General features: G+C 39.9%; 1 protein-coding gene across 1 annotated transcript in view; it reads left to right on the forward strand.

Annotated features, from left to right (window-relative positions):
* LOC103204768 (CXADR like membrane protein) overlaps window positions 1-11,789 on the forward strand; it is a 146,617-nt gene that overhangs the window by 122,284 nt on the left and 12,544 nt on the right. The window contains exon 3 of the mRNA XM_007949972.1: window positions 11,155-11,356. Coding sequence (XP_007948163.1) covers window positions 11,155-11,356 — 202 coding nt within the window. The remainder of the gene's footprint in view (window positions 1-11,154; window positions 11,357-11,789) is intronic.

Consider the following 11,789-nt stretch of genomic DNA (forward strand, 5'->3'; position numbering starts at 1 on the left):
GACTATGGTCCCAAGCCTGCAGGTTCAACTAGTCGGTCCCTGTGGGTAGCTGGCTGTGACCAAACAGTGACCACAACCTTGCCCCTTGTCAGCTCTACTATATACCTGGGAATTCTGATCCAAATATAACTCTTGAGACAAAGGTACCTCCTGATGGTAGCCCAAATATTACAATGAACAAGAAAGAAATCCCAAAGTCCCCAAACCAATAGTTTCCTTGTGCTGCTGTAACATAAATACCACAAAACGGTGATTTAAAGAACAGAAATGTATTTTCTCACAGTTCTAGAGGCTACCACCCAAATTAGAGTCTCTGCCATGCCAATTCCTTCCTTGTGCATAGCCCTGGGTGGTCCTTGGTTGCTTGGTTTGTGGACAGTCCTCACAAAGCCTCTGTCTTCCCCTTGTGTGTTTGTCTCTGTGTCTGATCTACTGTTTCTACAATTCAGAAGTGATTAGGTTTAGGACACATTCTACACTGATATGATCTTATCAATATAACAAACAAAACCCTATTTCCAAACAGGATCATATCCATGGGTATAAGGGTTTGGATTCTAACACATATTTTGGTGGGGACACAGTTCAATGCCTAGCAAGCCCCCAAATTACCGATCTCTCAAAGCCCACAAAACTCAGAAGTTCTTTAAAATGACCCAGCTTGGAGATCCTGAATAAAGTGAGAGAATAAAGTGGAACAAAACTCAAAATCATTAAAGGAAAAAAAAAAAAAAAAAAAAGACCAGGTTTGATGGTTTTATAGAGCCTGGTGAGACCCCTAAGACTATGGCCCCTAGTTACCCTTCAGGTCTGAAACTGAACTCATTCCTGTGGCTTCCAGCCAAACAATATGCAGGCATATGGAGTGAACATTTTTATCAAGTAAACATGCTCCTTGGAGTGATCAATATTGGGAAAACAGGAGGGCAGCGTTTGCACAGGGGGACAGCTAGGGGTGGGGGTGGGAGCGCATGGGAAGGAAGGACACACGGAAGAGGTAACTACAGGCATGAAGTGGGAAGAGAGCTGTTACATTGTGGAGAATTGATTGCAGTCAATGACATGAAACAAAATGTGTATGAACTGCTGTATGGAAAATGAACTTGCTCTGTAAACTTTCACCCAAATCACAAGAAATTTTTTTAAAAATAATAATAAAATGACCCAGCTTTTTACTGTTGTTGAATTAACTCACTGCCGTCAGGTCAGATCCGACTCATAGGGACCCCTCCTTGCATTTCCTAGGCAGTATCACTACGGAAGTAGATTGCCCAGTCTTCCTTCAAAGGAGTGACTGGTGAGTTTGAACTACCTGCCTTCTGGTGAGCAGTCAAATGCCTTAAGCACTATGCCACCAGAGCTCTTTGTTGTTGAATAAGAAAATGAGTAAAATCTTACTTTGATGTCAAGATTTTTCTTATCTATGAAACCAAGTATTAACCATACAAAGCCTAAACCAAACTGCAAAAACTTGTCCAAAACGGCCCTACAGGAATGTAAATTTGTCTTATCTTGCTTGAAAAGGATAGGTATTAAACCTTTGCCTCCTAATTTATATCTCACAAAGTCTCATGGCTGCAGGTGGGTCAAACCAAAAACCAAACTCACTGCCATTGAGTTGGATCTGACTCATAGCGACCCCTCCCTGGGATTCTGAGGCGGTATCACTACAGAAGTAGATTGCCCAATCTTCCTTCAAAGAAGTGACTGGTGGGTTTCAACCGCCAGTCTTCTGGTTAGCAGTCAGATGCTTTAGGCAGTATTCCACCCGAGAGGGCTGAATTATTAGCAGCCAGGCCAGAAGTAACCTGGTATCAGTTGATCTCAGTGGGGGGGCTAAGGTGGTATTTAATCAATCCAGTTAAGATTAGCCAATGGTTGATCTTCTATATCTCTTCCTCCTCTTCTTTTTATAAGTTTCTTTGTATCTAGCTTCTTTGAGCTTTTTCTGGAATCAAAATGGTTTTCCTATATGCATACAGACTAACTGCTCAGAATAAACCTTATGTTCAAATTTCAGTGAGTTTTGATTATTTTTAACACTGTCTTCTAGATTTAGCATCTCTTCATTCTTCCCAGGAAATACAAACCTACTTTTTAGTAAGTGACAATGCATCTGAGGAAAATATAGTCAAGTCAGAAAGAAGGAAAATAACATTACTTAGCTTATCTCCAGACGTCAGCCCTACCCACTTCCCCTTTAGGTCTTAAGTAGAAATAAGCTCTAAACCTTCTAGTTTTTTCCTGTTGCTAGTTCATTTTTTTCTTTCCCCATTGCCCCAGCAGTTTGGCATCTCTGTAGCTGCTGCTCTTACTCCACAAGAAACATTCCCTTCTAAGAGTGCAACAGGATGTGGGGCCCACAATGCTCCACAGATTTTTCAAACAAACAAGTACCATATCCAAGAGAAGGCCTGTGATCCTAGTTTTCCCAGATCAAGTCTAAAGCAGAGGGCTTTGAGTACTAGAAAGTCCATGAATTTTTTTGCAAAATAATACATGTATGTGCATTTTTCTATAAACAGAGTTTATAGATTTTGTCTGTAATGAGAAGAGACTAAGAAATTACTCAGAAATGATGCTGACCACAGCCTGGTACATAAGAAGGCTGGTTGCATTTAAAGGGATAAAAAAAAAAGATAAAAACTTTTCCTTGACCCCTAAGAACTCCTCCCTGAGGTGCCCAGTCTCACAGGGAAAGTGCAGTGATTAATTAGTGATGCAGGAATTGAGTGTTGGCAACTAACAACCACAGCCATGAATACAGGCAGGGCCCAAAAGCGCTACTCTGTTCTGTTGCTTGCCATCGATCTAATTTTAGCTCATAGCAACCCCATATGACAATAGAATTACCCCATCGAGATTTCTAGGCTGTAATCTTTATAGGAGAAATCACCAGGTCATTCTCCAGTGGAGCTACTGTGTGGGTTTGAATCACCTACCTTTCGGTTAGCAGCCAAGCATTTAACCAGCGCTCTCTAGCAGGATTAAACTGCAACTGCTTCAGCTTCAGATTACGATATGTGTACTCCCTGCATGAAAGGACTCAACAAATACTTATTCAACAAAATAATGCCTTTAAATCTAAGAAGTTTCATTGGAGAACCACATTTTTTTAATCTTCAGCTCTTCACTGTGTCATGCTGCCTCTTTTTTGGAACCTAAGGAGTTAATACTTATAAAGAACAGTGCCTACCACAAAGTAAATGACATATAAATGGTTGTTAAATAAAGACAAAAATCCCTGAATTAATGCATTGCATTACATTGTTGGCTTCCATTTGTACATCTAATTCACATGCACAAACCCAAAGCTAAGCACCTTGCTTGGCACAAGAACCAAACGCCATCAAGTGAGCCAATTCCAACTGATGGCAAGATCGTGTACGTAAGAGTGGAATTGTGCCCCACAGGGTTTTCAGTAGCTGAATTTTTGGAAGTAGATTGCCAGACCTTTCTTCTGAGGCACCTTTGGATAAATCAAACTGCCAGCCTTTTAGTCAATAGCCAAGCATGAATGTGTTAACTGTTTGTACCATCCAGGAACTCCACTTGGCACACAGCTGTCCCTAAATAGTTATTAAGTGAAGGAACACCGTTCTTTCATATACATTATTCCTTTTGATGCCTACTACAAATATGAGAAATAGCCAACCGGATGGTGGTTTGAACCACCACTTCACAAGAGGCACCTCTGAAAACAGGCCTGGTGATCTATTTCAGAAAGGTTACAGCCTTGAAAATCCTATGGGAACAGTTCTACTCTGCAGTACTATGGGGTTTCCATGAGTCGGAGTTGACTTGATGGCAACAAATAACCAAAAGTCTATGAAATTGGTAGGATGGACACTGCTATCCTAATTTTAGTACACAAGGAAAATGAGACCCATCTCCAGAAAACTTGGACTCTAAACTTTTTAAACTCTAAAAGGTGAAGGCCCTTGCCCAACATGAACTTCAGAACTAGTATTTGAACCCAAGAGATAAGTCTCTTTCCCTCCCTCTTCCTCCTTCCCCTTTAACATGAAGCTTCACTTCCTCTCCCTTCCCCATAACATTCAGTTTCTAGTGAAAAGAAAGCAGACATTCAAGACAAAGTAGGAGTAAAGACTGAACTTTTGACTGGAAAAAAAAAAAAAGCATTTACTGTACTTTTCAGAATATCCCTGAGCATTGTTAAAAACAATAAGATTTCGACAATTAAAGAGATCAACTATTTATTAAGAGAAAGCCTTTCACCAAAATCACAGAAACAAATATCTATATTCTCAACTACTTGATCAAAACTAATTAATGGCAAGCACCAGGCCTATTACTGAGCACTTCATTAGGAATAAAATTAAATGGGGGGAAAAAAGAGAGTGAGTGACAGAGAAAGGCGTTTGCAGATGAGCAGTCAATTCTTGAGAAACTTCTGCAACTGTCGCAAAGCAGTTTTTTGTTTATATGCCATTTTGAATCTTGTGATAAAGAATGTACAGTTGGTTCTTTGAAGTTTTTACAGTAGTGCACAAGTTCCATGTTGTTGTTGTTATGTGCCGTCAAGTCGGACTCGACTCATAGCGACCTTCTGTAGTGATTCCACCTAAGAAACCCCTCCTTGGGTTTCCGAGGCAGTATCACTATGGAAGTAGATTGCCCCATCTTCCTTCCGAGGAGTGGCTGGTGGGTTTGAACCGCCAGCCCTCTGCTTAGCATCAAGTGCCTTAGGCATTATGCTACCAGAGCTCCTAGGAAAAAAGAAACTTAGAGGTTGAAAATCTACCATCTGTTACTTCAAAGTGAGCAAGGTTCTTGGAAAAACAAGGAGGAGCATTCTTGAGGAATTAATGAGGCTGGTTTGCAGGGGTGTGTTTATGATAAGATACCCAGAAGTCTTTGAGCATTGTCCAGGCTTTTTGGGAGTTAACAGCATGAAGATGATGGAGAGAAGCAAGTTTCAGGCAGATAAATCTTCTGTTGGTATGATAATGAAGGGAATTCATTTTCTTGAAGCCACTCCCCCCCTTACTTCCTTTACTTGGAATTCTCCCTGCATTGTTTGGGAGTAAGGACCTCTGGTGTAGAGGGTAAGGAACTTTGGTGGCACAGTGCATAAGGCATTTGACTGCTAACCAGAAGGTTGGTAGTTCAAACCCACCAGCTGTTCTGTGGAAAGAAAATGGGGCAATCTATTTCCATAAAGATTTACAGCCTTGGAAACCGAACGGGGATCACTATGAGTCGGAATCAAATCACTGGCAGTGGGTTTGGTTTGTGTATGTATTTGTGTGTGTGCACATGTGCACATGCACATGCCTTGGTGATGCAGTGGTTAAGTGCCTGACTGCTAACCTAAGAGTTAATGGTTTGAACCCACCAGCTGCTCCATAGTAGAAAGATGTGGCAGTCTGCTTCCATAAAGACTTACAGCCTTGGAAACCCTAAGAGGGAGGTCCACCCACTCCTATAGGGTTCCTATACAATTGGCTTGACAGCAGTGGCTTTGGTTTGGGCTGTAATTCAGTTACCTCTTCCCAAACCCTGTGATATCATGTGTCTACTGACTGAATGGAGAATGTGTCCTTCTGACTGGGTGAGGGATGAAGGGAGAAATGAGGACATTATCACTGAGCTGCTGTAGAAGGCTGAGGTGCATGCATTCTTCAAAGACTATACGGTAGAGAATATTATAAGAGGGAGGGAAGAGAGGTTGGGAAAAAGGAAGTCCTCATCCAGAGATCAGGCTGGAAATGTGAGCAAAGGCTGCACTTGAACTTAAGAGATCCAAGATGACAGACATTTATTCACAAATGCTGAGCCTCCACAATGTGCCAGGACCTGTTGTGCTTGGGAAATGCCAGTGAACAAAACAGGTAAAAATCCCTGTCCTTGAGGAGCACATATTCTAGTGATGGGAAACAGATATGATATATAAGAAAATTATATGGTACATTTGACAGCGTAAAGTACTATGAAAACAATAGATACGGGAAAGGGGTAGGGAAGCAGGGGACAGATTGCTTTTTTTTTTTTTTTTTAATAATTTATTTTTTGTTGTTGAAAATATACACAACAGAACATGCACCAATTCAGCAATTTCTACATGTATAATTCATAAATATTGATTACATTCTTTAATTTGTGCAACCATTCTCACTCTTTTCCAAATTGTTCCTCTCCCATTAACATCAACGCACTGCCCCCTAAGCTTCTTATCTAACCTTTCCAATTGCTGTTCTTAATTTGACCCCATACAGATAGTTCTTTAATTAAAAGAGCACAATACTCAAGGCAGATATTCTCTACTATTTAAAGTAGAGATATTTTTGGTTTACGGTTTGAAGATTGTTTCAGGGACTCATCCAGCCTCAATGGCACCATAAAGTCTGTATTCCATGAGAATTAAATTTATGTTCTGCCTTTTCCCCCCTTTTGAGGAGACTACAGTTTTAGATAAGGTAGTCAAAGTAGAATTAATTGGGATTTGAACAGACTTGAAGGAGATGTGGAACTAGCCTTAGAGTGATTTAGGGAGAAGACAGTTCTAGGCAGAGGAAAGAGCCAATGAATGCAAAGGCCCTAAGGTGGGAGAGTGCCTGACAGGTCTGATGAACAACAAAGAGGCCAGGTGGCTGGGGTGGACTGAGTGGGGAGTAATAGTCAGGTGGTGGGCAGATTGTGTGGGCCAGTGGGCCACTGGAAAGACTGTGGCTTTTATTTGAGGGAAATGGCAAGCTATTTGAAGATTTTGAGCAGAGGAATGACATATGATTTGTGTCTTGAGAATAGGCTGTAGGAAACCAAGAGAGGAAATGCAGAACCAATCAGAAAGCAATATAGTGACGATCAAGGCAAGAGATGCTGCTGCTTCCAGGGTGGAAGCAGTGACAGTGATAAGAAGTAATCAATCAGATTCTGAATGTATTTTGAAGCTAGCGCCAACTGGGTCTATCCTAGATAGTTTTTGGGGTATGAGAAAGAGAAGAGTCAAGGATAGCTCCCCAGTTTTCTATCTGAGCATATGAAAGCACAGAGTTGCCATCAACCAAGAGGGTAAGACTGTGGGCAGAACAAGTTTGGGTCAGTGTGTGTGTGTGTGTGTGTGTGTGATATTATAGATTAAGAGTTTGGTTTTGGATTACTACATTTAAGATATCTGCTAGACAACCAGAGATGCTGAGCAAGCAGTTACTTATATATAATGAAGCTGATGTTCAGGAGTGAGGTTTGGACTGGAACTATGCATTTGGAAATTGTAAGCATTTGGATAGTATTTAAAGCCGTGATGCTGTGTAAAATCACTGAGAAGAAAACAAGGGAAAATGAGCAATCCAAATAATTGATATCTAGACACAAAGATGAGAACTAAATCTCTAGCACTTGATAGAATAACAATACAAAGAAATGAGTATTATAAGTATAAAAGGATATCTTTTTTAAAAAGGAAAAAAGGGCTATATCATGATCCTATACAAATATAAAATAAACATATAAAAGATTTTACTTAATTCATTAGTGAATGATGGAAGCAGTAAAATGTTACAACCAGTCCAAATGAAAATTAGAGTTAAAGATGTTTATATTCTCCTTTGGACAAAATTCACATGCATCTCTATGAACAGGAACATCTGCATTGCTCTGGGTAAAACACATCTGTATCACCATCAACCATCACCATTCAGATCACCATCTATATCACAATCACCACCATCACTTCTAGCCTCCTAAACTGTAAGAGAATAAATCCTGTTTGTTAAGCCATCCACTTGTGGTATTTCTGTTATAGCAGCACTAGAGAACAAAGACAGACTGCAACTCAGATATATGAAGTAGATTAAATAAGAAATGAGATTGGAAGGTAATGTAGAGGTCATTTTGGGGAGCTGCTCTTTCAAGTATGGTGGCTTACCAAGCCATTAAAGGTTTTTGAACTGGAAAGTGCTAATGTGAGTTTTACATTAATATGATTGAGTTGGGAGCAGTATAAAAGACCGGAAGAGGCAGAAGTATATAGAGGGCCTTGCAGCTTTTGTAGTGATACTGCCTCGGAAACCCAAAGAGGGGCCACTGTGAGTCAGGTCCAACTCGATAGCAAATAACAACAACAACAGCTAGAAATATTAAATTTGAACCCAAAACTATTTTGGGGATACAAAAAATACCAAACCAAACCCACTGCCATCAAGTCAATTCCAACTCAAAGCAATCCCCATTAGGTTTCCAAGGTGGTTAAATCTTTATGGAAATAGATTGCCCCATCTTCTGTCCATGGAGTGGCTGGTGGGTTTGAACCACCGACCTTCTGATTAGCAGTCAAATGCCTTACGCACTGCACCACCAGAGCTCCTTAGATGTTGGGGATAGAGATAAGAATATGAGAATGATCACAATGGTAGTGTTGGCTGAGAGCATAAGAGGGCAAAACAGAATACTGAAAATGTTTTAAGTACGTTATCAGTTACAGTGTTTACCTTAATTTTCTCTCACTCATTCTTCACATTCTCCCTCTCCCCACAAGACTGTATGCTCCTCAGAGGTAGAGACTGTGTCATATTTCTGCTTGTTTTCCCAGTACTATGCACAGTACCTGACATGTGAACTCAATAAATATTTGATGAATAAATATAAAATATTCAGAGAAAGGAGAAATATTTTTCTCAGAGGTGGTAAGGGAAACATGAATGATGATACTGAAGGATTCTGATATAATAAAGAACTGATGGTATTTTATTGGATGGTTTTAAAACCTTTCAGCAAAGCATTTGAAGCACTGCAGAGAACCACATGAATGAAGATGGGGTTAACAGCTTAAATAGAATCAAACAATTTGGAACAGCTGCAGCCAGAATGTAGTAGATGCTTGTTGCAAGCCTTTTTTAGTGCTGTTCTATGTATCTGGAATGTTCCCTCCAGCCTTAGTCTCTCTGCCTCACCTCTTACTCAGCCTCTCATTTTTCAAGGCCTAATTCAAATGCCACCAACTTTCCTGAGACCTTCTTTCTGATGCTGTTTCAAGTTCATTTTTCCTTTTTCTGGGTTTACACTTCTCTACTTGTTAAACCCATTAGATTATAAATTACTTGAAGAGGGTTTTACTCGTCTGAATCACCTCCTCCCGACCTGTTGGGAAGTAGTTATTCCATAAATATTTGCTCATGTTTAAATCAAATGAGATTAAGAATATGATTGCTGAGGGGCAGGGAGGAAAAAGCTGAAGTCATAGAGCTTGAAGTCTTGGACTATATCAGCATGGTTTAAGAACCAGAGGCTGTGATTCGAGCAAACAAAAACTCAGTAAAAATCAAGATTTTTTTTTTCTAATGGGGAAATCTAAATTTTGGTATCCTTATCTGAGGAAAAAAAGACGTGAAGATCATATGTATTTAATGGAGAAAAATGACACAATTTTTTCCCACTTAATTTACCAATTAGCAGTAAAAAAAAAAAAGAGAGAGAGAGAGAGAGGGGAAAGTCAAATGGTGAAGCGCTCAGAATCAGAAATGAAATTTAACCATTAAGTTCTACGCCTCAATTTATCCAATCCGGTCACCCTGACTCTTAACTTTTATAAGAACAAAACAAATTGATTTTTTAGCTTCACTTTTTCATTTCCAAACTTCCTTGAAGGGCAGTTAATGAGTAGTAAAATGAATGCAGGTATCAAAAGGAAGACAGCTAACTGTGGTGTCCAGGAAACTGAACTAGAGGACATTAGAAGACCTATGTTCAAATCCTGGTTCTCCCACCTGTCTGTGAAATGGGAACAGTAACTACTTGGAAAATTTGTGGTGAGGAATAAACTAGATGGCATGTTTAAGCACTTAGCATAAGAAGTGTTTTGTACTTTCAATAGGTCACAAGCAAATGTTAGAAAATGCAAAAGATAGACAAGGTAGGAAAAGTCTCCTTGGTTTTCCCAGATGGTATCTCTGTGGAAGTAGATTGCTCAATCTTCCTTCTGAGGAGTGGCTGGTGGGTTTGAACCACCATTCTTCTGGTTAGCAGTTAAATGCATTTAGGCACTATGCTACCAGAGCTCCTACTCCTTCCTACCCTTACCTTTAATTCTCAGAAACAACTATTGATACCATTTATTGTGTATCCTCCAGAATAGTCTATGCTTATATATGTATGTACAGCCATACACATACAAGTTTTCCTCCTTTCCTTTCCTTAGCTGTGTGACCTTGATTGTAACTCAATTTTTAAATTCCTTACCTATAAAATAGAGTGGTTCTGAGTATTTAGAGAAATAATTAATGCTTTATAATTGGCATACTACATAAATGTAAGGAGTTATTACTCTCAGGAGGAGAAACAAGGCCTAGACAAACTTACTGTATTATTAACTTTTATTAAGAAAAGAGGTCCCCATGTGGAAACAATTAGTCCAAGGGACTAGTAGACTGACCATACACACCTCAGCCTGTATGACCATGAGACAAGAAGAATTAGATGGTGCCCGGCTACCACTGTCAACCACTTGGAAAGGGATCGGTGCAGGAGAACCTGGATAGAATGGGACAACAATGTTAACAAAACTCAAAATCATTAAAAAAAAAAAAAATCAGGTTTACTGTTTTAATAGATCCCAGTGAGCCCCCTGAGACTATGGCTCCAAGTTACCCTTCAGGTCCAGAATAGGCACTATGCCACCAGACCTTTTTTTTTTTTTTTTTTTAATTCATTTTCATACCCATGGCTTCCAGCCAGACAACAGACAGGCATACAGGGGAAACATTTTTATCAGGTAGATACACTCCTTAGAATGATCAATCTTGGAAGAACAGAAGGGCAGTATTTGCACAGGGAGATAGCTCAGGGAGTAGGAATGCATAGTAAAGGAGGACATAGGGAAGAGGTAACTACAGGGAGGAAGTAGGAAGAGAGCTATTACATTATGGGGAATTGCAGTCAATGGCATGAAATAAAATGTGTATGAAGTTCTGCATGCAGTTCTGCTGTATGGAAAATGAGTTTGCACTGTAAACTTTGACCCAAATCACAATAAAAATTGGAAGAAAAAGAACAGAGTTCTTGGGAGCCCTTAGAATCAGCCCCAGACTTGACTAGTTTGTGCCATTAAGAGTATTGCCTTTCCTCATCTTGACATCAGCAAAAGAGGAAAGCTGAGAGCCACAATGCTTGACCCACCCTTGCTCTGTCTCACAGGTGATCACTTACTCAAGTCGTCATGTCTACAACAACTTGACTGAAGAACAAAAGGGCCGAGTAGCCTTTGCTTCCAATTTCCTGGCAGGTGATGCCTCACTGCAGATTGAACCTCTGAAGCCCAGTGATGAGGGCCGGTATACCTGTAAGGTGAAGAATTCAGGACGATATGTGTGGAGCCATGTCATCTTAAAAGTCTTAGGTAAGATAGAGTACAAGGTAAATGTCTGTATCTTATTTATCAGGTCTCTGAAAGTGATAGCCAAATGCATCATTGTGGTACAAAACTTTTTGTTTGGTATTTTGTAATATACATTCAGTGGTCACCTAATCCAGTTTCCTGGGAAGAAGTATGTTCTATATTTTAGCCATAATCAAAAAAGAAAAAGAATCATGATTTTCTGATAGTCCACCACAACATTTAAACATCCTCTAATATTTTAATAAAACTGAAAAACCAACCCTAGAGTCAATTCTGACTCATAGTGACCCCCTTTAGGTTTCTGAGGCAGTAAATCTTTATAGAAGTAGATTGCCCAGTCTTCCTTCCGTGGAGTAGCTAGTGGGTTTGAACTGCCAACCATCTGGTTAGCAGTCAAATGCCTTAGGCACTACACCACCAGAGCTGCTGCTTT

Source organism: Orycteropus afer, unplaced genomic scaffold (assembly GCF_000298275.1).
Source record: "Orycteropus afer afer isolate SDZICR_OR568_19922 unplaced genomic scaffold, OryAfe1.0 scaffold00258, whole genome shotgun sequence".
NCBI classification, from domain to species: Eukaryota; Metazoa; Chordata; class Mammalia; order Tubulidentata; family Orycteropodidae; genus Orycteropus; species Orycteropus afer.